The 27,906-nt window shown below is 47.3% G+C and overlaps 1 protein-coding gene across 1 annotated transcript; it reads left to right on the top strand.

Annotated features, from left to right (window-relative positions):
• Positions 1–194: 194 nt before the first annotated feature.
• LRRC40 (leucine rich repeat containing 40) lies at positions 195–26,331 on the top strand. The gene is made up of 15 exons (XM_069738265.1): positions 195–540; positions 2,782–2,963; positions 4,091–4,164; positions 4,246–4,375; positions 6,104–6,227; positions 6,766–6,908; positions 9,890–10,062; positions 13,870–13,960; positions 14,297–14,348; positions 16,309–16,417; positions 18,769–18,876; positions 24,329–24,439; positions 24,759–24,836; positions 25,300–25,485; positions 25,739–26,331. Exons 1-15 carry the CDS (start codon positions 390–392, stop codon positions 25,842–25,844), a joined length of 1,818 nt encoding a protein of 605 aa, XP_069594366.1. The 5' UTR covers positions 195–389; the 3' UTR covers positions 25,845–26,331.
• The last annotated feature ends 1,575 nt before the right edge of the window (positions 26,332–27,906 follow it).

Here is a 27,906-nt window from a genome sequence, read left to right as displayed (position 1 = left end):
CGGTACCTGTGGGGACGGAGTGACCGGTACCTGTGGGGACGGTGTGACCGGTACCTGTGGGGACGGTGTGACCGGTACCTGTGGGGACGGTGTGACCAGTTCTTGTGTTTCCACAGCACTGACAGCAGCAGTACTGACTACAACTCCCGGCATTCCCCGGTACAGTCAGGCTGTGAGGGTATGCTGGGATTTGTAGTTTCCGGACTGTAGACGCAGCTGTACTGTGTCCCTCTCGGTTCCCCGCTCTCCCCGTGTGCGGCCGGTCGGATCGGTCACATGACGGTACTTACCTCGTGTCTTCACCTCACGCAGCCGCCGTATCAGCCTCGCCGCTCTCCGGGGCCCTCTAGCGCCTGCTCCCGGCAGTGTCGGGCGCGCTACCTACGGTCATGTCTCGCTTCAGGAGAGGCGGAATATCCGGGGATCCCCGAGCCGGTTTCCGAGACCAGAAAGACAAGGAGCCGGCCGTCCCTCAGGGGCTGATAGCGGCGGCGAGGAAGAGCGGGCAGCTGAACCTGTCAGGAAGAGGCCTGGGCGAGGGTGAGGGCAGGAGACAGGGTCTGTGGGTGCAGGAGGTGGGGGGTGGTGGATTGAGCCCCCCATGAAGTCACAGCTTGGTGTCAGTCACATGATGTCACCTGGTGACATGGCCGTTGGCAGAACATGAACCAGCTGCCGTTTGAGCCCCCACATTTGCCATCATTGGGGGCAACATGGTGGTCGTACATCATAAGTTGTGCACGGCTCCAGTCTAAGGCCGGGATCAGACATATTGAAAACGGGTCATTTGTGTCTTTAAGTTCCTGTCTTGGCCGTGTCCGCCTGACGTGCTGAGTCCCCTGTGCGTGTCCGCCTGACGTGCTGAGTCCCCTGTGCGTGTCCGCCTGACGTGCTGAGTCCCCTGTGCGTGTCCGCCTGACGTGCTGAGTCCCCTGTGCGTGTCCGCCTGACGTGCTGAGTCCCCTGTGCGTGTCCGCCTGACGTGCTGAGTCCCCTGTGCGTGTCCGCCTGACGTGCTGAGTCTCCTGTGCGTGTCATCCGCGTGTCCGCCTGACGTGCTGAGTCTCCTCCGCGTGTCTCATTACGTCAGGTGGAAATGCGGGGGACACACGGAGGAGACTCCGTACGTGAGGCGGACACACGAGTAGCCTCAGCACATCAGGTGGAAATGCGTGCTGACTTGCTGAGGCTACTCGCGTGTCCGCCTGACGTGCTGAGTCTCCTGTGCGTGTCCTAAGCATTTCCACCTGACGTGCTGAGTCTCCTCTGCGTGTCTCATTACGTCAGGTGGAAATGCGGGGGACACACGGAGGAGACTCCGTACGTGAGGCGGGCACACGAGTAGCCTCAGCACATCAGGTGGAAATGCGTGCTGACTTGCTGAGGCTACTCGCGTGTCCGCCTGACGTGCTGAGTCTCCTGTGCGTGTCCCCCTGACGTGCTGAGTCCCCTGTGCGTGTCATCCGCGTGTCCGCCTGACGTGCTGAGTCTCCTCCGCGTGTCTCATTACGTCAGGTGGAAATGCGGGGGACACACGGAGGAGACTCCGTACGTGAGGCGGACACACGAGTAGCCTCAGCACATCAGGTGGAAATGCGTGCTGACTTGCTGAGGCTACTCGCGTGTCCGCCTGACGTGCTGAGTCTCCTGTGCGTGTCCGCCTGACGTGCTGAGTCTCCTGTGCGTGTCATCCGCGTGTCCGCCTGACGTGCTGAGTCTCCTCCGCGTGTCTCATTACGTCAGGTGGAAATGCGGGGGACACACGGAGGAGACTCCGTACGTGAGGCGGACACACGAGTAGCCTCAGCACATCAGGTGGAAATGCGTGCTGACTTGCTGAGGCTACTCGCGTGTCCGCCTGACGTGCTGAGTCTCCTGTGCGTGTCCTAAGCATTTCCACCTGACGTGCTGAGTCTCCTCTGCGTGTCTCATTACGTCAGGTGGAAATGCGGGGGACACACGGAGGAGACTCCGTACGTGAGGCGGGCACACGAGTAGCCTCAGCACATCAGGTGGAAATGCGTGCTGACTTGCTGAGGCTACTCGCGTGTCCGCCTGACGTGCTGAGTCTCCTGTGCGTGTCCCCCTGACGTGCTGAGTCCCCTGTGCGTGTCCGCCTGACGTGCTGAGTCCCCTGTGCGTGTCCGCCTGACGTGCTGAGTCCCCTGTGCGTGTCCGCCTGACGTGCTGAGTCCCCTGTGCGTGTCCGCCTGACGTGCTGAGTCCCCTGTGCGTGTCCGCCTGACGTGCTGAGTCCCCTGTGCGTGTCCGCCTGACGTGCTGAGTCCCCTGTGCGTGTCCGCCTGACGTGCTGAGTCTCCTGTGCGTGTCATCCGCGTGTCCGCCTGACGTGCTGAGTCTCCTCCGCGTGTCTCATTACGTCAGGTGGAAATGCGGGGGACACACGGAGGAGACTCCGTACGTGAGGCGGGCACACGAGTAGCCTCAGCACATCAGGTGGAAATGCGTGCTGACTTGCTGAGGCTACTCGCGTGTCCGCCTGACGTGCTGAGTCTCCTGTGCGTGTCCCCCTGACGTGCTGAGTCTCCTCCGTGTGTCCCCCGCATTTCCACCTGTTTAGTTTTGATCAGTCATGATTCAACCTCACAACTTCAATCAGCTCGTAAAAAAAGCAAAACACCGCACACGGGTGTCTTCAGGGTGTCATCGTTAAAAAAATAAAAAAGCCCGGAATATTTTCATTGCCACTCTGTTGGTTTCAGGAAGGATTTGACGAATCTCTGACACCGTTTTCGCACTGAATCTGCTTTTCTCTCCTAGTTCCACTGAGCGTCTGGAGAATTAATTTGGACACCCCGGAGGAGGCTCACACCAACGTCCAGTTCAGTGCATCCGACCGCTGGTGGGAACAGACAGATCTGGTGAAACTGTTCCTCTCCTCCAATAAGCTGCCGTCGCTGCCCGATGATCTCCAGCTTCTTCCTGCCCTCGTGGTGCTCGATGTGCGTATGATTTATCATAGAAGTGAATGGGATCAGAGGCAAAATATACTGTAAAATCTTTTCTAGGATCCCCCTCCATCTACCATGTGTTATGTATAATCCTGACCCGACTCGGGTCCATGTGATGGTGTATGGCGAGGGCTGGTAAGTGCGGGTCACCTGGGAGAACAGAGATATAAAGCACAAATTCATATATGCAGTCAGGACAGCAGGGGTAAATCAGTGATGGATTCACAGTAATCCCTTTCATGACGCTATTTTTAATTTTGGTACTTTTTTTTCTTACTGCTTTTTTAGGCTGGTTTCACATTTGGGTTTAAAAACGCAGCGTTTTAAACGCAAACGCATTTGGTGAAAAAACGCATTTAAACGCTGCGTTTTTTTAGATGCTAGCGTTTTTGCATGTTTTAACACAAACGCGGCGTTTTGACGCGTTTACATGCGTTTTTTCCAGCGTTTGCGTTTTTGAAATGCATGATGAGAAGTGTGTGACAGCTGCCAATCATCAAAATCAACTAGAAAACCCACTTTAAACAGAAATAGCTAGGGATAGGATCCCTAGTAACCCTAGGGATCTTAACCCAAACTCTAACCCTAACCCTTGGGATCCTAACCCTAACCCTAGGGATACTAACCCAAACTCTAACCCTATCCCTAGGGATCCTAACCCTAACACAAACTCTAACCCTAGAGATCCTAACCCTTAGGGTTAGGGTTGAGGGGTGGCTTATCAGTGTGTATACTTGTGTTTTTCTATAAAAACGCATGCAAACGCATGTGCTTAAAAACGCATGCGTTTCCATGGACATCAATACATTTTTTTTGCGGCAAAAAAACGCTGCTAGAAATTACTACATGTTCCATTTCTGCAACACAACGCATGCAGAGAAAAAACTCATGCGTCGTCAAAACGCATGCGTTTTTAATGTTAAGTATAGGAAAAAAACGCATGCTTTTTTTTTTGCCCAAAAACGCAAATGTGAAACCAGCCTTAGTTTTCTGTCCACATTGACATTCGATGTTTTGAAGGTATTATATGAATTTCATTGTAATTGTGTTCCCTGAGCGGTGCAGGTTGCAGTAACACTACAGATAGGTCGAGTGTTAACTCTCCGCTGTTTTCACAGGTTCATGACAACCTCTTATCGGAGCTTCCTCGGGCCGTCGGAGAGCTGGTGAACCTGCAGAAGCTGAATGTCAGGTACATGTGGTGACGGACGTCAATTGATCATATATCTGCTCATCATATATTTTTCTTACTGATTTCTTGTATTTTAACCAGCCATAATAAACTGAAGTCGCTGCCCCAAGAGATGGCACAGCTGCAGCATCTCAAGAGCCTCCTGCTCCAGCACAACCAGTTGGAGGAAATGCCGGATGCACTGGGACGGCTGGCTGATCTGGAGGAACTGGTATGCTTTCTCCATTAATGAGGTTGTAGGACATTAAAGTTACCTTCTATTATATAGAAACACAATTATGATGCAGATTCTTCATGTTAGGAGCTTTGCCCGGCCACCATTCTCTATGCATTAGCGGTGCTATGGATCTGCTCTGCTTCCGGGGGCTCCCGGATTCAGTACAGGAACCTGTCCTGCAGGATGTAATCACAAGGCACATTATATAAGGGAGGCTAGGAAGGGATTGACTTATGTATCCTATAGATGTAAGCAGTCTGTAGCATGGAGGTCGGCCGCTCCATGCTGCGAATAAGGAAAAGGACCTACAGTGGTGGTTTTGTAGACAGAAATAAAAGAAAGTTACGGTTTTAAGGGATTAAAAACGTCCTGTCTGCCTGCCATGTTTCCAAATGTTATGCCAACTATTGGATGTTGCTACCCTATAAGGCCGGTTTCACATTAGCGTTTTGAGGAGCTACGGACTTCCTCCGTGAAGCCCTCGGCCGCACCTCCGCCGCTAGTTCCGCCTACTTCTGCATGCGGCCTGCGTACCTATCTTTAACATTAGGTACGCAGGTCGTGCCGCTATATGCGGATGCTTCTGCATGCGTCGTTTTGATGATGCGGCGACCAGCGTAGGACGCAGCTTGTAGCAATTTTTTTTTCTCCGCATCGTCAAAACGACGCATGTGGAAGCCTCCGCATACAACGGCACGACCTGCGTACCTAATGTTAAAGATAGGTACGCAGGCTGCCTGCAGAAGTAGGCGGAGCTAGCGGCGGAGGGGTGGCCGAGGGCGGGGCTTCACGGAGGAAGTCCGCAGCTCCTCAAAACGCTAATGTGAAACTAGCCTGAGTTAACAGGGTTGATGCCTTTCAGAAAATTTTAGCCATTGGCTGCAGTACAAAATAACAAACTTCTGTTTACTCACCTTCACCAGGTTTGCCCCAAGCCTCTGCCCCTAAGCTGGGGACAAAGATTTTCTGAAACGTGACAACCCCTTTAAGGTCCAGCCCTTTAAAGGGAACCTGTCAGCAGGATTGTGCTGATTAACCTACAGACAGTGTCTGGTCGGCGCCGTTATACTGATTACGATGATACCTGGTGATGAAATCCGTCTTGTGGTTGTTTAATCTTTTCAGTTTTGAGATTTTGTGCTCCGAGGCGGCCTATGGGTGGTCTTTGGGGGGTCTTCATGTTGTGCTCTGATTAGGTATTCATCTGCATGGCTTCTGTCAGGTCACCGATCCATCACTGACCTGCCCTCTAGTCTACATAATAAATATTACATATACATATTGGGGGGAAAACAACCCTTCTGCAGACAGGCGGTGGCCGTGGCACCTGCGCTGCAGCATAATCGCATGTGTACTGTGTATAGAATTAGTATGTTTCAGGTTATCCTGATATTCAAAAAAAAAAAAAAATCTATCAGTGATCCGATAGTTGCTGCTGCACAACCATATCATTAACTCATAACTGAAAATAAAGATTAAACAACAACCACAAGACAGAATTCATCAACCAAGGTATCAGTTTAATCAGTATACCGGCGCTGACCTGACACTGTAGGTTACTGTGTACAATCCTGCTGACGGGTTCCCTTTAACAAGCTTTGCATTATGTGGGCTCTGGCCTGGCTCATATCTCTTGACAGGTTTACAGCATTGAAAGTCATTCACTGGGTGCTTTACTATATGATTTCTGTGATAATGGGTAAAATGTTGTCCAATTTTCAGGATCTTTCCAATAATAGTCTGCGGAACATTTCGGGATGTCTTGGAGGTCTCACCCACCTCACTCGGCTCAACTTGTCCAACAACAAGCTGAAAGCCCTTCCTGCTGAAATCAGCTCCTTGAAAAGTAAGATGTAATATAAGCCGTGCTTGCTCACACTCTGTACCGTGGTAACTTACGGTTTGAGGAATAACCCATTAATTATCCTCTCTTCATAGGATGGTGGATAACTTGCTGATTGCTGGGACCCTCTATGATCTTGACAAAAGGGGATGTAGATCCTGAGAATCAGTCTCTGCAGAATGGGCCAGAGTTGTGTGTGCCTGATCTACACTCCATTCATTGTCTATGAGACTAGCGGAGCGCTGTTCTCTGCTTTTCCAAAGGCGGCAGTGAATGGAACAGAGGGGTCTAGGGCCACATTCTCGTATCAGTCGGGGTCCCAGCGGTTGGACTGGAGATCAGCGAGTTATCCCCTATTGTATGGATAGGGGGTAACTTATGATTTTGAGAGTAACCCTTTAATTTCGGTGTATATTTTGTCATGTGTTTTGCTAACCTGATACAGATCCCTGTATAAACCTAGTGTTAAATCATGTCTTTAGTGTGGGGCGCTGCGTGTTGGAGCCTTTAAGTTATTTACTGTTATTTTTGATTCCTGCAGACCTCAAACAGCTAGATTGTACATCGAACCTGCTGGAAGACGTCCCCACATCATTATCGAGAATGGATTGTCTGGAGCAGCTGTACCTAAGACAGAACAAGCTGACGTTTCTGCCCGAGCTTCCCAACTGCAAGCTTCTGAAGGTGATGTGTGCGCACTACTGAAGGTTGTGTGTGCGCACTACTGAAGGTTGTGTGTGCGCGCTACTGAAGGTTGTGTGTGCGCGCTACTGAAGGTTGTGTGTGCGCGCTACTGAAGGTTGTGTGTGCGCGCTACTGAAGGTTGTGTGTGCGCCCTACTGAAGGTTGTGTGTGCGCGCTACTGAAGGTTGTGTGTGCGCGCTACTGAAGGTTGTGTGTGCGCGCTACTGAAGGTTGTGTGTGCGCGCTACTGAAGGTTGTGTGTGCGCGCTACTGAAGGTTGTGTGTGCGCGCTACTGAAGGTTGTGTGTGCGCGCTACTGAAGGTTGTGTGTGCGCGCTACTGAAGGTTGTGTGTGCGCGCTACTGAAGGTTGTGTGTGCGCCCTACTGAAGGTTGTGTGTGCGCGCTACTGAAGGTTGTGTGTGCGCCCTACTGAAGGTTGTGTGTGCGCGCTACTGAAGGTTGTGTGTGCGCGCTACTGAAGGTTGTGTGTGCGCGCTACTGAAGGTTGTGTGTGCGCCCTACTGAAGGTTGTGTGTGCGCGCTACTGAAGGTTGTGTGTGCGCGCTACTGAAGGTTGTGTGTGCGCACTACGGAAGGTTGTGTGTGCGCGCTACTGAAGGTTGTGTGTGCGCGCTACTGAAGGTTGTGTGTGCGCACTACGGAAGGTTGTGTGTGCGCGCTACTGAAGGTTGTGTGTGCGCGCTACTGAAGGTTGTGTGTGCGCGCTACTGAAGGTTGTGTGTGCGTGCTGCTGAAGGGGATGTGTGTGTGTGTGTGCATGCTGCTGAAGGGGATGTGTGTGTGCGTGCTACTGAAGGGGATGTGTGTGCGTGCTGCTGAAGGGGATGTGTGTGTGCGTGCTGCTGAAGGGGATGTGTGCGTGCTGCTGAAAGGGATGTGTGTGTGCGTGCTGCTGAAGGGGATGTGTGTGTGCGTGCTGCTGAAGGGGATGTGTGTGTGTGTGTGCATGCTGCTGAAGGGGATGTGTGTGTGCGTGCTGCTGAAGGGGATGTGTGTGTGCGTGCTACTGAAGGGGATGTGTGTGCGTGCTGCTGAAGCGGATGTGTGTGTGCGTGCTGCTGAAGGGGATGTGTGTGTGTGCGTGCTGCTGAAGGGGATGTGTGTGTGCGTGCTGCTGAAGGGGATGTGTGTGTGCGTGCTGCTGAAGGGGATGTGTGTGTGCGTGCTGCTGAAGGGGATGTGTGTGTGCGTGCTGCTGAAGGGGATGTGTGTGTGCGTGCTGCTGAAGGGGATGTGTGTGTGCGTGCTGCTGAAGGGGATGTGTGTGTGCGTGCTGCTGAAGGGGATGTGTGTGTGCGTGCTGCTGAAGGGGATGTGTGTGTGTGTGTGTGTGCGCGCGCGTGCGTGCGTGCGCTGCCGAAGGGGATGTGTGTGTGCGCGCTGCCGAAGGGGCTGGGTGTGTGTGCGCTGCCGAAGGTGATGGGTGGGTGTGTGTGTGTGCATGCATGCGTGTGTGCGTGCGCTACTGAAGGGGAAGGGTGTGCGCGCGCTGCTGAAGGGGAAGGGTGTGCGCGCGCTGCTGAAGGGGATGGGTGTGCGTGCGCTGCTGAAGGGGATGGGTGTGCGCGTGCTCCTGAAGGGGATGTCTGTGTGTGCGCTGCTGGAGGGGATGTGTGTGTGTGCGCTGCTGAAGTGGATGGGTGTGTGCACGCTGCTGAAGGGGATGGGTGTGCGCGTGCTCCTGAAGGGGATGGGTGTGCGTGCGCTGCTGAAGGGGATGGGTGTGCGCGTGCTCCTGAAGGGGATGTCTGTGTGTGCGCTGCTGAAGGGGATGGGTGTGCGCGTGCTCCTGAAGGGGATGTGTGTGTGCGTGCTGCTGAAGGGGATGTGTGTGTGCGTGCTGCTGAAGGGGATGTGTGTGTGTGTGTGTGTGCGCGCGCGTGCGTGCGTGCGCTGCCGAAGGGGATGTGTGTGTGCGCGCTGCCGAAGGGGCTGGGTGTGTGTGCGCTGCCGAAGGTGATGGGTGGGTGTGTGTGTGTGCATGCATGCGTGTGTGCGTGCGCTACTGAAGGGGAAGGGTGTGCGCGCGCTGCTGAAGGGGATGGGTGTGCGCGTGCTCCTGAAGGGGATGTCTGTGTGTGCGCTGCTGAAGGGGATGGGTGTGCGCGTGCTCCTGAAGGGGATGTGTGTGTGCGCGCTGCCGAAGGGGATGGGTGTGTGTGCGCTGCCGAAGGTGATGGGTGGGTGTGTGTGTGTGCATGCATGCGTGTGTGCGTGCGCTACTGAAGGGGAAGGGTGTGCGCGCGCTGCTGAAGGGGAAGGGTGTGCGCGCGCTGCTGAAGGGGATGGGTGTGCGTGCGCTGCTGAAGGGGATGGGTGTGCGCGTGCTCCTGAAGGGGATGTCTGTGTGTGTGCTGCTGGAGGGGGTGTGTGTGTGCACGCTGCTGAAGTGGATGGGTGTGTGCGCTGCTGAAGGGGATGGATGTGTGCACGCTGCTGGAGGTGATGTGTGTCTGTGTGTGCGCTGCTGAAGGGGATGGATGTGCGCGCGCTGCTGGAGGTGATGTCTGTGTGTGCGCTGCTGGAAGTGATGCGTGCGCACTCTTTATAGAATGACCGTGTATGACCTTTCCTCACAGTGGGTGAGATGTGCTTGATTAAGTGGGGTTGCACCAATCCTGAGGGGTTGTGTCCTCTCCTCTAATGGCGCAGTAATTGGAAGACGCTGCTGCATTGAAAGTCTGATTTTGAATAGCGACAGCCGAGCGCTGTACTCTAATATCCCCGTCAGTGCCGTAGACCTTGATTAGGCAGCCCTGTACATGCGCATCCTCCTCGGAAGTGAGATCTGTTCTCATGGTCTCTGAAGTCCCCAGTGGACCCCAGTGATCGCCCGTCCTGTGCAAAGTCAGAAGTTGTGTTCACACCGCTTAATGGATGAGACTTGTAGGCCATTGTGGGACATTTTACTAATTCTTATTAAATGATGATCTGATCCACGCCACATTAACCCTTCAGGAGCTACATGTCGGTCACAATCAGGTCCATACGTTGGACCCCCAGCACTTGTCTCACCTGAGCTGTCTCAGCATATTGGAGCTGCGGGATAATAAACTGAAGAGCTTACCCGATGAAATCGCTTTACTGAAAGGACTGGAGCGGCTGGACTTATCCAATAATGACCTGGGCAGGTGAGAGACGTGACCGCAGCTTTACTACGTGTTGTATATCTGTGAACTGGGGAGGGGTGGGCACCGAATCAGGAGAATTTACGACTGAGACAAGAACACAAGTAAGAGCGACTACATGAAGACATTTGTAGTGGGGAGAGGCATCATTAGAGTGGTCCTGCTCCCCTTTAGAAGAGCTTATATAGCAAAGCGATTCTAAATAAAAAAAAAAAGATGGTTTTGCAACTTAGAGAAATGGTCAGAAATTGGAAAAATTAATAAAAACACCAATGAAGCTCCTTAGATTTATTGAACGGTACGTTTTAATTAAAAAAAAAAAAATCAAAACTAAGACATGAAACATATCACTTTGAGCTACTCATAGGTAGGCACAGCTGCTGAATATATTAAAAACATTTATCCTGTTACTTATTAGTGGGTTTTATTTCATTGTTTGTATAAGTTGTTTTTTTTTGCATCTCATTGAACATTTTGCACGCTGCTGTATATGCAGACAGATGTAGTAAAAAATGCTACAGAGTGAGAAACTCTCGCAAATAGATGTGTTTAATAGTTTATTTTTATCAATTAACAAAATTCAAAGTGAATGAACAAAAGAGAAATGTAAATCCCTGCAGGCTGTGAGCCCTCGCGGGCAGGGTCCTCCCTCCTTACAGTTGTGGCCAAAAGTATTGACACCCCTCCAGTTCTGTCAGATAATACTTAGTTTCTTCCTGAAAATGATCGCAAACACAAATTATTTGTTATTATTATCTTCATTTAATTTGTCTTAAATGAAAAAACACAAAAAGAATTGTCCTAAAGCTACATTGGATATAATTCCACACCAAACATAAAAAAGGGGGTGGACAAAAGTATTGGCACTGTTCGAAAAATCATGTGATGCTTCTCTAATTAGTGTAATTAGCAGCACCTGTAACTTACCTGTGGCACCTAAGGGTATGTCTCCACGTTTAGGATTGCATCAGGATTTGGTCAGGATTTTATGCAGGTAAAATCCTGACCAAATCTGCACTTGAGGTCACTGGCAGGTCAACTGCGCTGTCCTTGCATTTTTTTCTGCAATGTAAGGACATGCTGCGTTCTTAAGACGCGCCGCATGTCCGTTTCCGTGGGTCTGCCGCATGCGTCTTTTAATGCATAGTGGAGACGGGATTTCATGAAACCCCCTCCACTATGCTGTAACATCTGGATGCTGCGTTTTTGACGCTGTTGAAAAACGCAGCGTCAAAAACGCAGCGTTTCCTGAAAGTGGAAACATACCCTAACAGGTGTTGGCAATAACTAAATCACACTTGCAGCCAGTTGACATGGATTAAAGTTGACTCAACCTCTGTCCTGTGTCCTTGTGAACCACATTGAGTATGGAGAAAAGAAAGAAGACCAAAGAACTGTCTGAGGACTTGAGAAACCAAATTGTGAGGAAGCCTGAGCAATCTCAAGGCTACAAGTCCATCTCCAAAGACCTGAATGTTCCTGCGTCTACCGTGCGCAGTGTCATCAAGAAGTTTACAGCCCATGGCACTGTGGCTAACCTCCCTAGATGTGGACGGAAAAGAAAAATTGACAAGAGATTTCAACGCAAGATTGTGCAGATGTTGGATAAAGAACCTCGACTAACATCCAAACAAGTTCAAGCTGCCCTGCAGTCCGAGGGTACAACAGTGTCAACCCGTACTATCCGTCGGCGTCTGAATGAAAAGGGACTGTATGGTAGGAGACCCATGAAGACCCCACTTCTTACCCCGAGACATAAAAAAGCCAGGCTGGAGTTTGCCAAAACTTACCTGAAAAAGCCTAAAACGTTTTGGAAGAATGTTCTCTGGTCAGATGAGACAAAAGTAGAGCTTTTTGGGCAAAGGCATCAACATAGAGTTTACAGGAGAAAAAAAGAGGCATTCAAAGAAAAGAACACGGTCCCTACAGTCAAACATGGCGGAGGTTCCCTGATGTTTTGGGGTTGCTTTGCTGCCTCTGGCACTGGACTCCTTGACCGTGTGCATGGCATTATGAAGTCTGAAGACTACCAACAAATTTTGCAGCATAATGTAGGGCCCAGTGTGAGAAAGCTGGGTCTCCCTCAGAGGTCATGAGTCTTCCAGCAGGACAATGACCCAAAACACACTTCAAAAAGCACTAGAAAATGGTTTGAGAGAAAGCACTGGAGACTTCTAAGGTGGCCAGCAATGAGTCCAGACCTGAACCCCATAGAACACCTGTGGAGAGATCTAAAAATGGCAGTTTGGAGAAGGCAGCCTTCAAATATCAGGGACCTGGAGCAGTTTGCCAAAGAAGAATGGTCTAAAATTCCAGCAGAGCATTGTAAGAAACTCATTGATGGTTACCGGAAGGGGTTGGTCGCAGTTATTTTGGCTAAAGGTTGTGCAACCAAGTATTAGGCTGAGGGTGCCAATACTTTTGTCTGGCCCATTTTTGGAGTTTTGTGTGAAATGATCAATGTTTTGCTTTATTCTCTTTTGTGTTTTTTCATTTAAGACAAATGAAGATAATAATACCAAAGAATTTGTGTTTGCAATCATTTTCAGGAAGAAACTGAGTATTATCTGACAGAATTGCAGGGGTGTCAATACTTTTGGCCACAACTGTATGTACCTGTGTGCCTTGTTTTATGCTCCTGTTTAATGTATGTACATGTTTGCCCCGTATTCACATGTAAAGCGCCATGGAATAAATGGCGCTATAAAAATGTATAATAATAAATAAATAAATCCCATCAGTATCTGGATACCTGACCCCAGATCTCCTGTGTATGAGGCTTGTACTCATTCTTCTCTCTTTATGTGATCCCAGACAGATGGGATGATGAGATCAGGGCTCTGTGGGGCTGGATCATCCGTTCCGGGACTAAAGATGGTTCTGTGGCCAGATGACATTTTCATGGAGGAACTGCAACCAAAAATCAACTTTCTACATGGAAACCAGGACACGTGACTCAACTACAGACGAAAACATAGGAACGAGGTGCAGAAAAATAGCAGCAGGTGCTCTGGACCAAGGAGCAAAATGTAAAATATTTTGCTGTAGTAGAATTGTGTTCACTGGAGAGCGAGTCAGTAAAGAGGCGGCAGGAGCAGTGAAGCGGGTGGAGGGTCCGGCGAGTTTGTGGCTGCATTTTAGGAAATGGAGTTGGGGATTTGGTCAGGATTAATGGTGTCTTCAATGCTGAGAAATGCCAGCAGATACTTATCCATCATGTAATATCACGAGGCATCTGATCCTCCAAATTTATTCTACAGCCCCACGACAACCCCAAACATCCAGCCAATGTCATTAATAACCAGGAGTCCTGGGAGTGATGATCCAGCCCCTGATCTCACATCATCCAGTCTGTCTGGGATCACATGAAGAGACAGAAGGATCCGCAAAAGCCTCTTACACAGAAGATCTGGGGTCAGGTCTCCAAGATGTTTGGCGCAACCTCCTGCGGAGATCCTGCATAACCTGTGTATAAGTAACTAGAAGTGATGAAGGCTGCGGGCGGTCACCATATACTGATGATGGAGGAGACGGGTGGTCACCATATACTGATGATGGAGGAGATTGATGATCAGCAGATACTGATGATGGAGGCAACAGGCAATCACCAAATATTCATGGAATTTATGTTGTCTTTTGATCATTCACTGTGAATTGTTAATTAATAAACTATTAACAATTCTAATTTTGGAAGCTTCTTACGTACTTTGCAGCATTTTTCTCACATCTGCCTAAAACGTTAGTGCTGTTTCTTCTGTGGGGTGGTTTCAGATGTGACCTATTTGCTCTTGTCGCTGTTTTTTTCCTTAGTCTGCCTAGTTCTCTCGCAAATTTGCCAAATTTAAAATCCCTTCAGCTGGAGGGCAATCCCCTGAGGGGCATCAGGAGGGACCTGCTGAGTGTAAGTAACACTGCAGACTGTACATTTTGGGTGCAATCTTCCTGGAGCTGTATATAATGTCATACATAAGGGTTTTATTACTTCTTAGGCGTTATGGATGGGCGGTTTCCATCTGCAGAGATCAGACGCACCGCTGCTGCCTGATCTTCTGAGCTGCAGTTGGTTTGATTTTCTTAATATATCCGGTTTGTTTTTTAGAGATACAAATTTATTCATAATATTATTCATTATATCAAAAACCTCTAGAACAAGACTTCCCTATTCTACAAGTATTGGTGATATTCTGGGAGACTAATAATCTAATTTTAACTATTTTGTGCCATTTCCAAATTTTAGAAAGGTACCCAGGAACTACTGAAGTATTTGAGAGGCAGAATGCCAGTCCCAGGTAATCCTATTCTCTAGCAGGTTGGGAAGTGAAATTATTATTTTATTTTGTATTTGTTTTTTCCTCATTTGCTTGCTGAGTTTCATGATGTGACCTGATTGTGCATGTTGACAAGAACGTGTGATCAGAAACTATAAAGCGATCCTGTGAGCTATCAAGGTGTTAAAGGTCGACCCACATATAGCATGTGGGTATTAAAGTCTTCAGAGTAAAGTTCATTCATTGTTAAACAAAGGTGGAAAGTTTCGGCAACGCTAAGATGTAGAAAGCGTAATCACTTCTTAACTACTAATTTTCGTTTTTTCCACTTTTCTTTCTTCAAAATCCGTCTGAAAACTTTTTTTTTTTTGCAAGTTTTGTTTTATTGGTCACCATTCACTTTACCATACATTGTAAGGCAAAAAATCCGAGTGTCACGAAGTGGTAAAAAAAATAAATGACCGTTTCACCTTTTATTTTTTCGGTTCTATTTTCGTGGCAGTCATCTTGTGGTAATAATGATCGGGCAGTATGATTCTCGTGATATTTAAGTTCTGTCGTGGATTTAAAGTGGCAATCTAAGTAAGGTAAAATTGCAAAAATGCTTGTAAAAACAAGCAACTTTACCATTTACATCTCCTTAAAAAAATCATCTTCAAAAACTGAGGGATTTTTTTATCACTGCAATTTATGGTTCGTTGCTTAGGTTACCAACCACCTCTGCAGTCTAGGAGTATCCAGTTTTCTAGATAAGGAGTAGATGCCACTTTTAGGTTCTTGGCTTCGGAGCCTACCGGTGCTGCCCGGGTCATTGGATCCTGGCGCACAGTAAGGACAAGCAGCGCGGCCATGCAGCCGCAGGTCTTAAGTGTCAATCAACAGGAGTGCACCATCCCTCTGAAGACCAGGAGGCTGGAAACTGCGCTCCTGAAGACAGAAGATTAAAAAACCCTTCAGGTGATTAATCATCAGCATTCGGAGACAGGTTAGACGTTGGAGCCAGCTGTATAAAACAGCCAGCACCCTCTGCGTGTAGAGCAGATCCGGCTCCTGAGTTGGCTCCGTACACCCGTCCTTTACCTGTGACGTGTATGTAATATATAAATCGCAAGTTGTTGAGGTGTGAAGCACACATACTGTTGTTGAAGACTCCAAAAACTGATTTAGGCCATGTGCACACGATGCGGAATTGGTGCGGATCCGCAGCGGATTTTTCCGCGCAGAAACGCTGCAGATCCGCACTGTGATTTACAGTACAATGTAAATCAATAGGGGAAAAAAAAGCTGTGCGGAAACGCTGCGGATTTAAAAGGAGTGCATGTCACTTCTTTTGTGCGGATCTGCAGCGTTTCTGCACCCTTCCATTATAGAAATTTGCAGTGGTAAAAACCGCAGAAAGTCCGCATCAATTCCGCATTAAAATCCACATAAAATCCGCACCTGAGGTTTATGCCAGGAGATGCAAATTTTGTGCAGAAAATTCTGCAGCCCAATCCACAACGTGTGCACAGAGCCTAAAGATATTTGTATACTAAAAGAACACAGCTGACCGCACTACCGCTGCAGCTGACTGCCTCCGCTCCAGGCTTGTCGGCCACAGCTGATCCACAGATCTCGGGTGCTTCAATCCAGAAAGCCAGATATCATGGATATGAGAACAAGAACATGGCAGCACTCACCGATCTTCTTAAGCAGGTATCTTTATTGATTAAAAATCTTCACGGCACGGGGGTGTCTGTACATGAGAATGCGGGAGCAGAACGACGGCCGTTTCTCGCCGGTCTGGCGCTTCAACTGGTTCCAGACCGGCGCGAAACGGCCGTCGTTCTGCTCCCGCATTCTCATATACAGACACCCCCGTGCCGTGAAGATTTTTAATCAATAAAGATACCTGCTTAAGAAGATCGGTGAGTGCTGCCATGTTCTTGTTCTCATACTAAAGATATTTGTGCCCAAGGTAACTCATTCGCTTGTGTTGCAGATCCAAAGTCTGCGCCGGGAGAGGCTCCTGCACAGACGGCCATGACGATGCCAAGCGATGCCCTTGTGAATACTCATGCCATCGCCACATTGAAGACTCTGGAGTACAGGTAGAATAATGCTGTAGTTTTTATTTTTTTTTCACAGTTTTTATGTACAAAAAAAAATAAAAATATATAAAACAGATTTGGTAAACAAAAATAAGTTCCCTCATTTGTATAAATGTAGAATATTTTTCTTCTTGTAATAATATTTTATATTTTAGGCAATTTGTACTGAAAAGAGTCTAATCCCTTATATCGGACAGAGGGCAGTTAGGGGTGAAGAGAAATGCGGGGCCTGAATGTCGATAAAATGAACCCCAGACTGCCAGGCTCTCCGCCAGAGCTCCTGGAAGTTTTTATACTTTTCGATAACTTACTGACCTGTTGGATCTGCATGACATAAGGGGTCTTAAAGATACCCAACCCTTGCTCCTTCCCCAACAAAAATGGGTGGGCTGGAGGCTTGGGAGGGACATAGCGTTAGGAATTATTCTAATAAGTGGTGACAGATTTACTAATAAGGTCGAAGCGTTGTCTCGGGCGCCTCCACAGTTATAGTAAAATGCATAGAGAAAAAGCTACAAGACCATATACACAGGGATCACCTTAAATAATAATCAAATACTTTATTAGGTACAATAGACAGACGAAAACACCCACATAAAAACATTTAAAAGTCATAATATGACATAAGTACTATACCAAGATGCCCCTGACGAAGCCACTTTAGGTGGTGACACGCTTCAGGCATTTCTCCAGCCCTCTGTATGCGACTCTTCTTAGGTAAGACCACCTTGCCCACTCTCATCCTGTGAGGTATTCTTGCATCTTGGGCATTTTTCCCTTTTTTAATCTGGTGGAAATTAGATGTCCATTTATTTGACATTGGGCACTTCATGCTTAATTTGTGTTTTTTGTCTACAAATGCACTTTATCTTGCTGTCACTATGTCGCATTATTTTTCCTACGATTGCACGTGACGGTTGCACTATGCTTCTATGGTGGTCTTATTTGATGTAATGGAACATTTCGTTATTTGACCAGTTGCATTTTATATTGTTCTATAGAGTTTTATTGTTTTTTTTTTATCATAGTTTGGTGTGCTGATCATGTTCATCTTTATGTACGCTAGGATATGCACGCATATTCATTCTGTCACTAAGCTTGTTGGTCGTGTTACTTCTTTGAGGGCTGCGGCTCTATTATGGGCATCTTGGTACACTACTTACGTATATCATTTTATGACTTTTAAATGTTTTTATTTAGGTGTTTTTTGTCTGTCTATTGTACCTAATAAAGTATTTGATTATGGTGATCCCTGTGTGTATGGTCTGTAGCTTTTTCTCTGTATATTTTCCTATCTCTCTTTTGACAGGCCCCAGGTGTATCCCCCTCTACTTCCGTGGTGCCCTCCAGCACTAATTGTTGTCTTCAGCGCACCTCCACGGTATGATGGTGTATGATGGGGCTGAGTGTTCTTAGACCAGAAAAATTGAATATTTAAGAGCCTAAGTAGAAAGGACTCAATCTTTTCCCACAGGGAGACGTCCAATGTGACATTTATAATAGCATGAAAGACGTGGAGCTGATGAACCACAAGTCTTCCGTGGCCATGTATTTGTTTCTTAATGCAAGGTGCTGGCACATATAAATATACAGAATGCAGATAATGACTTTTAGTTTCCTAATGTTTCTGGGTCTAAATGGAGCATGGCAACAGCAATATAAATATAATATTTTAGGTTAAGTGTCCATTGTACGGAATCAATACGCTCCGTCCAGGAGAGGGATTTGTGATCGATCAGCCATTACTTTGATTGGATGTGGATAATTGCATTTGTATAATGGGTAAGTTTTATCCCCAAGTGGGAGATTCGTTTTGGCTGTGCCTTGAATTCAAAAGTGGATTTTTTTTATTTTTTATTTTTTTTAAATCCGTCCTGGGTTTTGCTTCTGATGGATGCACTAAACATGATCTAATGGCATTAGACAGACCATTACAATTTGGTTTTAACAGCTGACATTGGGGCTGCAAAGTGAGCGGGAGACTTGCATATCCAGACAGGTGGAGACAGGTGACTCTGCACTGTCTAATAGACAGGTCCTAAATGGGAGACCCCACTGTATAACATCCTAATGATAGGACATATGGAAATGGTGTATCATTATGTGATTGTCCTCGTAGTTCTTCCTATTATCATGTTGTGCGATACAGAGAGAGGCAAAGTCTATGTCTGTTAGATGGATAAACTGATGGAAAATCAAGTTCTGTTTTGTCCATTAGAGCCCTCAGTGCGGTCAGTCTCCAATCTTTGCATATATGTCAGCTTTTATGTGTGACCCAGGACAGATTGCAGAAAAGCTGTGACAGACCCTGGTACATGGAGGCTAAAATCAGATCGTTATTTTCCTTCCAGTGAGAAGCAAGCTGCGTTCATTCCTGATGCCGTATTCAACGCCATTGGGAGTTCGCACATCACAATTGTAAACTTCAGCAAAAATCAGCTGACTGAGGTCCCTTCCAGGTAAAATGGCATGTATGATGTTCCGTATAAACCCGTCTCTCCACTACATAAACAGGGCATATAGAAGCTGCTGTCCACGCATGTATGATGTTCCGTATAAACCCGTCTCTCCACTACATAAACAGGGCATATAGAAGCTGCTGTCCACGCATGTATGATGTTCCGTATAAACCCGTCTCTCCACTACATAAACAGGGCATATAGAAGCTGCTGTCCACGCATGTATGATGTTCCGTATAAACCCGTCTCTCCACTACATAAACAGGGCATATAGAAGCTGCTGTCCACGCATGTATGATGTTCCGTATAAACCCGTCTCTCCACTACATAAACAGGGCATATAGAAGCTGCTGTCCACGCATGTATGATGTTCCGTATAAACCCGTCTCTCCACTACATAAACAGGGCATATAGAAGCTGCTGTCCACGCATGTATGATGTTCCGTATAAACATGTCTCTCCACTACATAAACAGGGCATATAGATGCTGCTGTCCACGCATGTATGATGTTCCGTATAAACCCGTCTCTCCACTACATAAACAGGGCATATAGAAGCTGCTGTCCACGCATGTATGATGTTCCGTATAAACATGTCTCTCCACTACATAAACAGGGCATATAGATGCTGCTGTCCACGCATGTATGATGTTCCGTATAAACCCGTCTCTCCACTACATAAACAGGGCATATAGATGCTGCTGTCCACGCATGTATGATGTTCCGTATAAACCCGTCTCTCCACTACATAAACAGGGCATATAGATGCTGCTGTCCACGCATGTATGATGTTCCGTATAAACTCGTCTCTCCACTACATAAACAGGGCATATAGATGCTGCTGTCCACGCATGTATGATGTTCCGTATAAACCCGTCTCTCCACTACATAAACAGGGCATATAGATGCTGCTGTCCACGCATGTATGATGTTCCGTATAAACCCGTCTCTCCACTACATAAACAGGGCATATAGAAGCTGCTGTCCACGCATGTATGATGTTCCGTATAAACCCGTCTCTCCACTACATAAACAGGGCATATAGAAGCTGCTGTCCACGCATGTATGATGTTCCGTATAAACCCGTCTCTCCACTACATAAACAGGGCATATAGAAGCTGCTGTCCACGCATGTATGATGTTCCGTATAAACCAGTCTCTCCACTACATAAACAGGGCATATAGAAGCTGCTGTCCACGCATGTATGATGTTCCGTATAAACCAGTCTCTCCACTACATAAACAGGGCATATAGATGCTGCTGTCCACGCATGTATGATGTTCCGTATAAACATGTCTCTCCACTACATAAACAGGGCATATAGAAGCTGCTGTCCACGCATGTATGATGTTCCGTATAAACCCGTCTCTCCACTACATAAACAGGGCATATAGAAGCTGCTGTCCACGCATGTATGATGTTCCGTATAAACCCGTCTCTCCACTACATAAACAGGGCATATAGAAGCTGCTGTCCACGCATGTATGATGTTCCGTATAAACCCGTCTCTCCACTACATAAACAGGGCATATAGAAGCTGCTGTCCACGCATGTATGATGTTCCGTATAAACATGTCTCTCCACTACATAAACAGGGCATATAGATGCTGCTGTCCACGCATGTATGATGTTCCGTATAAACCCGTCTCTCCACTACATAAACAGGGCATATAGAAGCTGCTGTCCACGCATGTATGATGTTCCGTATAAACCCGTCTCTCCACTACATAAACAGGGCATATAGAAGCTTCTGTCCACGCATGTATGATGTTCCGTATAAACCCGTCTCTCCACTACATAAACAGGGCATATAGAAGCTTCTGTCCACGCATGTATGATGTTCCGTATAAACATGTCTCTCCACTACATAAACAGGGCATATAGATGCTGCTGTCCACGCATGTATGATGTTCCGTATAAACCCGTCTCTCCACTACATAACACAGGGCATATAGAAGCTGCTGTCCACGCATGTATGATGTTCCGTATAAACCCGTCTCTCCACTACATAAACAGGGCATATAGAAGCTGCTGTCCACGCATGTATGATGTTCCGTATAAACCCGTCTCTCCACTACATAAACAGGGCATATAGAAGCTGCTGTCCACGCATGTATGATGTTCCGTATAAATCCTTCTCTCCACTACATAAACAGGGCATATAGAAGCTGCTGTCCACGCATGTATGATGTTCCGTATAAACCCGTCTCTCCACTACATAAACAGGGCATATAGAAGCTGCTGTCCACGCATGTATGATGTTCCGTATAAACCCGTCTCTCCACTACATAAACAGGGCATATAGAAGCTACTGTCCACGCATGTATGATGTTCCGTATAAACCCGTCTCTCCACTACATAAACAGGGCATATAGAAGCTGCTGTCCACGCATGTATGATGTTCCGTATAAACCCGTCTCTCCACTACATAAACAGGGCATATAGAAGCTGCTGTCCACGCATGTATGATGTTCCGTATAAACCCGTCTCTCCACTACATAAACAGGGCATATAGAAGCTGCTGTCCACGCATGTATGATGTTCCGTATAAACCCGTCTCTCCACTACATAAACAGGGCATATAGAAGCTGCTGTCCACGCATGTATGATGTTCCGTATAAACCCGTCTCTCCACTACATAAACAGGGCATATAGAAGCTGCTGTCCACGCATGTATGATGTTCCGTATAAACCCGTCTCTCCACTACATAAACAGGGCATATAGAAGCTGCCGTCCACGCATGTATGATGTTCCGTATAAACCCGTCTCTCCACTACATAAACAGGGCATATAGAAGCTGCCGTCCACGCATGTATGATGTTCCGTATAAACCCGTCTCTCCACTACATAAACAGGGCATATAGAAGCTGCTGTCCACGCATGTATGATGTTCTGTATAAACCCGTCTCTCCACTACATAAACAGGGCATATAGAAGCTGCTGTCCACGCATGTATGATGTTCCGTATAAACCCGTCTCTCCACTACATAAACAGGGCATATAGAAGCTGCTTTCCACGCATGTATGATGTTCCGTATAAACCCGTCTCTCCACTACATAAACAGGGCATATAGAAGCTGCTGTCCACGCATGTATGATGTTCCGTATAAACCTGTCTCTCCACTACATAAACAGGGCATATAGAAGCTGCTGTCCACGCATGTATGATGTTCTGTATAAACCCGTCTCTCCACTACATAAACAGGGCATATAGAAGCTGCTGTCCACGCATGTATGATGTTCCGTATAAACCCGTCTCTCCACTACATAAACAGGGCATATAGAAGCTGCTGTCCACGCATGTATGATGTTCCGTATAAACCCGTCTCTCCACTACATAAACAGGGCATATAGAAGCTGCTGTCCACGCATGTATGATGTTCCGTATAAACCCGTCTCTCCACTACATAAACAGGGCATATAGAAGCTGCTGTCCACGCATGTATGATGTTCCGTATAAACCCGTCTCTCCACTACATAAACAGGGCATATAGAAGCTGCTGTCCACGCATGTATGATGTTCCGTATAAACCCGTCTCTCCACTACATAAACAGGGCATATAGAAGCTGCTGTCCACGCATGTATGATGTTCCGTATAAACCCGTCTCTCCACTACATAAACAGGGCATATAGAAGCTGCTGTCCACGCATGTATGATGTTCCGTATAAACCCGTCTCTCCACTACATAAACAGGGCATATAGAAGCTGCCGTCCACGCATGTATGATGTTCCGTATAAACCCGTCTCTCCACTACATAAACAGGGCATATAGAAGCTGCCGTCCACGCATGTATGATGTTCCGTATAAACCCGTCTCTCCACTACATAAACAGGGCATATAGAAGCTGCTGTCCACGCATGTATGATGTTCTGTATAAACCCGTCTCTCCACTACATAAACAGGGCATATAGAAGCTGCTGTCCACGCATGTATGATGTTCCGTATAAACCCGTCTCTCCACTACATAAACAGGGCATATAGAAGCTGCTGTCCACGCATGTATGATGTTCCGTATAAACCCGTCTCTCCACTACATAAACAGGGCATATAGAAGCTGCTGTCCACGCTCCCAGGAATGACAGAGGGGAGCAAGTGCATTTATTATTTATTTATTATTTTAAAGAGGTATTCCTGAAACAAGTTATCCCTTATCTATTTCATAGGGGATAACTTGTTGATCGCCGGGGGTCCGACCACTGGAGCCCCTAGCAATGCTGAGATCGAGCTCTGCAGCCCCGCCTGTAATGGAGCGAAGTTGCACGTGCTCGAGCTCTGCTCCATTCATTGTCAGTAAGCTTCCGGAGAAAGCCAAGTCCTGCTCTCCGCTATTTTCAGGGGGTAGGTCGATCATGTGCACCTCTGCTCCATGCGAGACGTGCGTGTATATAATATATATGTATCATTCTAATGTTGTAAAATGGATGAACTACAGTAAGGTGTCAGAATCTTTCCAGGAAATCCTTGTAGTTTCCCTCACCGGCCTCTTATAGATGAATGAGGTTTATGAACGCCAGCGATATTGTAAGAATTGGTAAAATATGGGAAGTAGAATCCAAATGATATTCTGAGATCTTTACGAGCGCCGGGGGAAGCAACGGATAATTTCCCAGCACTTTCAGAGTCGAGAGCCTGCCTCGTCGAGAGTCCTTGACATGAATTTTAAAACCTTCCCACTTAGTGTAGAGAGATTCCAGGTTTTCTCCCGGGTGTCTTTACCTCGCAGGGATGGTTTATCGGCTGCACTTGTAGCTGGTTTATTTATTTTGAGGAGGAGTTTGCACAGTGCACTTGACATGGGGGCGGCTTTAGTCCTCGGGTGGTAAGAGCGCTGATGTGCAGGGGCAAAAACGGTGAGATGATAGTGGGCATAACTCACTGCAGAGATTCAGATCCGTGAATGTATTGGTAAGTTGTTGCTCTAGAATCGCTGTTACCTTCTCTCCATTTACATAAAAGCATATAATATCGCCAAAGTGACCAGTATGATTATGGTAGATCCAACCATCGGGACCACCAATAATCATGAGTTTCATTGCACAGCAACACTGCGTTACCATGAACAGCCTGATCACCAGGAGTGGCGCTGTGGGAAAGAAAATGTGCACCGGGCAGAACTGCTGCCCCTTTATTATCAGTATGGCTGGGCTTCTCAGAGGCTGATCTTAGCAATATGCCATCATTTGTGACCAGTGGTTTTCAGAATAAAGGGTGTTTACAGATCTCGGACCCCTCTTTGGTGGAGGTTCAGTATGATCCCGGTGTCGGCTCTCATTTTCTTGGCTTCTTTCAGCTTTTACGTGTACAGCTGCCTTTGTGGATTGGAAAATGTGAAATCTGGAAAAATTTTCACGGCACGTCCTAGATCTTACTAAAGGCAGTTCAGACCTGAGAAGTAACGTAAGGGACCGCGTTCGCGGATTGTGTCTCACTTTTTTGTTTTATTTACAGGATTGTAGAACTGAAAGACAGCGTGTGCGACGTCAGCCTTGGCTTCAATAAAATCCCGACAATCCCCCTCCATCTGTGCATGCTGCAGAAGCTGACACACATAGACATGAGGCGAGTGCTGCCATGTGCTATACGCCATGATGAGCTCTCCGGCTCTGTACAGTCGTCTTTGTCCGTGGGCTGTGGTGGTTTCCAGAGTGGGACAACCACAGCCTGTAGACGAGGGGGAAGAAGACCCTTTTTCTAATGTCCTTTAACCTGTGTTTGCTGGCTGCCGTATAGGCTACCATGGTCTAGATCGGCACATGACCTGGTGACACTAAAATGCAAGGGGACAATTTATTGGTCAGTGCCCGGTGTGATATCCATGTATTGCCGAGTCTATATACGGTATTTATATTAGATAGTTCTATATATATTTTTTATATAGGAATAACCTTCTCGTGTGTCTCCCTGATGAGCTGGAAGCGCTGATTCGGTTGCAGTCAATCATCCTTTCTTTTAACAGGTTAGTAAATCTTTTCTCGGTTTTGCCACTGCTATGTATTCTACTGACGGATGGGACCTTTACTGCAATAGATTGGACCTGACCAGTACCAGGATATAATTGTATACCAGGATATTGTGTTCTGGATTATCAGGGTAAGGGCTTATTGGGTGTTGTGCTATCCTTTTGTTCTGCGGAGAGCACATAGACCAATAATAGTTTATGTGCCAGTGTACATGAGCAATTTACCACACGGACCGACTGCAGCAATTGGAGCAAGCTCCTGTTCACGGTCGAGTTTGCATACAGCGGCATACTTGCCCATAGACTTCCTATTGAGCCTGTTATACTGCTGTGTGCACTCTCATGCAGGGTATAATGTAAGAAACATTTGTATCTAAATTGTACTTACAAGTAAAGCATACAGTAGTAAAATTGTGAAATATTCTAATTTTTATTCTTTCATTTTTTTTTTTTTTTTTAGATTTAAAACATTCCCTGATGTTCTGTACCGGATCCCCACCCTGGAGACCATACTCATCAGCACCAATCAGATCGGATCCATCGATCCTCTCCAGCTAATCAAGCTTACCAAACTTTCCACCCTGGACCTCCAGAATAATGACCTCCTGCAAATCCCTCCGGAGCTGGGAAACTGTGAAAGTCTTAGGTGAGAAGTGGAGTTGAAGGAAGAATTATGTAACCAATATTGTCAATCCCTTTAATTCTTGGCAGTCCCCTGCTGGCACCCTGTCATAGCCAAGGTTCTTTGCCTTGCAATTGCTCAACAGTAGACCGAGCAAGCGATTTTCCAAAATGTCTGCTAATTTATGGAGCAGCTTCACCCTGGCTAATTGAGAGAGGGGTCGTATTATTTCTGACATTTCTTTATGGGCTTAATAATAATGTTTTCTTGTCCACAGATCTCTGAATCTGGAAGGAAATCCTTTCCGAACTCCCCGAGCTGCTATATTATCCAAAGGAACAGCGGCCGTTCTGGAATATCTGCGCAGTCGTATTCCCACCTGAGCAGCGTCTCAGGACTCGGATGACGGTGTGACCACATACACAGCGATGGGGGAGTACCTGGTTTACTGCCATCTCTTACCTTCATATTGTTTGTATCCAATACAGCCATAATCCAGTGCAACAATTGACCCAAAAATGGGATGGTAAAGGGGTTAGGAAGATATAGCTGTGCTCTTCTAAGAAACAGCGCCTCACATATCCAGGGGGTATTGCATATCAACCCAATCTATTTTAATGGAGTAGATGCAATCTATGGCCAGACGTGGCACTATTTCTGACAAAGCGGCCAAGTTTTTCTAATAATGAACAACCTCTTCAAGTCCTATAAATATTTTCAGCAGTAGAGCGACAAACAAGGCAAGTTGTATAACTCACCCACTAGGGGGCATCATACACAATATGGAGCCTTTTTGGGGTCATGTTGTATCTGTCCTGTGGTCTTTCCACAAATATCAGCCAAAATATTAAATGTATTATTTAAGAATTATTTATGGTGACTTTTTTTTAATCGGCCCTTTATGTTTAATGTAAAGTAATCCTCTACTTTTGTACATGCTGTTTGCATTATTTATATATATATATATATATATATGTATGTATATGTATATATACCGTATATACTCGAGTATAAGCCGAGATTTTCAGCCCAAATTTTTGGGCTGAAAGTGCCCCCCTCGGCTTATACTCGAGTCACGGTAGCGGTGGGGTCGGCGGGTGAGGGGCTGAGGGCGCTGAGGTATACTTACCTAGTCCCAGCGATCCTCGCGCTGTCCCTGCCGTCCCACGGGCTTCTGTGCTGCAGCTTCTTCCCCTCTTCAGCGGTCACGTGGGACCGCTCATTACAGAAATGAATAAGCGGCTCCACCTCCCATAGGGGCGGAGCCGCTTATTCATTTCTCTAATCAGCGGTGCCGGTGACCGCTGATAGAGAAAGAAGCTGCGGCACCGAAGACAGGAGGGGACAGCGCGAGGATCGCCAGGACTAGGTGAGTATAGCATATTCACCTGTCCTCGTTCCAGCCGCCGGGCGCCGCTCCATCTTCCCGGCCGGCGCCTCCATCTTCCCGGCGTCTGCGCTCTGACTGTTCAGGCAGAGGGCGCGATGACACATACAGTGTGCGCGGCGCCCTCTGCCTGATCAGTCAGAGCAGAGACGCCGGGAAGATGGAGGCGCCGGAACGAGACGCCGGGAGCTGCAATCAAGGGAGGTGAGTATGTGGTTTTTTTTCTTTATTGCGGCAGTAGCAGCGGCAGCACAAATTTATGTGGAACATCTATGGGGCACAGTGAACGGTGCAGAGCACCGTATATGGCACAGCTAGGGGGCACAATGAACGGTGCAGAGCACCATATAAGGCACAGCTAGGGGGCACAATGAACGGTGCAGAGCACCGTATATGGCACATCTATGGGGCACAATGAACGGTGCAGAGCACCGTATATGGCACAGCTATGGGGCACAGTGAACGGTGCAGAGCACCGTATATGGCACAGCAATGGGGCACAATGAACGGTGCAGAGCACCGTATATGGCACATCTATGGGGCACAATGAACGGTGCAGAGCACCGTATATGGCACAGCTATGGGGCACAGTGAACGGTGCAGGGCACCGTATATGGCACAGCACAGCTATGGGGCACAGTGAACGGTGCAGAGCACTATATGGTTCACACCTATGGGGAAATATGAACGGTGCAGAGCACTGTATGGCACAGCTATGGGGAAATAATGATCTATTTTTATTTTTGAAATTCACCGGTAAATGCTGCATTTCCACCCTAGGCTTATACTCGAGTCAATAAGTTTTCCCAGTTTTTTGTGGCAAAATTAGGGGGGTCGGCTTATACTCGGGTCGGCTTATACTCGAGTATATACGGTATATATATATAGACCATTGTTTACATATCTTGCTCCAAACTGGTTGAAGAGTTCAGCGCAGATTCCACAATGCATTACTGTGTGGGAGAATCCAGCTGAAAATGCTCTGCATAGACACTGAACCAGCAGGACATTGCTGTTAGATGTGACATCAGGAATTAAAAAAGCAGAATTGTGAATGC

Source organism: Ranitomeya imitator, chromosome 8 (genome assembly GCF_032444005.1).
Source record: "Ranitomeya imitator isolate aRanImi1 chromosome 8, aRanImi1.pri, whole genome shotgun sequence".
Classification (NCBI taxonomy): Eukaryota; Metazoa; Chordata; class Amphibia; order Anura; family Dendrobatidae; genus Ranitomeya; species Ranitomeya imitator.
Note: the sequence above shows the minus strand (reverse complement) of the source record. Positions and strands in the feature narration are given on the sequence as shown.

Bases quoted from the DNA above. Each gene is read 5' to 3' on its own strand.
- LRRC40 (XM_069738265.1), top strand. From the start codon at position 390: ATGTCTCGCTTCAGGAGAGGCGGAATATCCGGGGATCCCCGAGCCGGT. The intron at 2,964-4,090 runs GTGCGTATGATT...CTGTTTTCACAG, and splicing joins CTGCCCTCGTGGTGCTCGAT to GTTCATGACAACCTCTTATC. The intron at 16,418-18,768 runs GTAGAATAATGC...TTTTCCTTCCAG, and splicing joins TTGAAGACTCTGGAGTACAG to TGAGAAGCAAGCTGCGTTCA.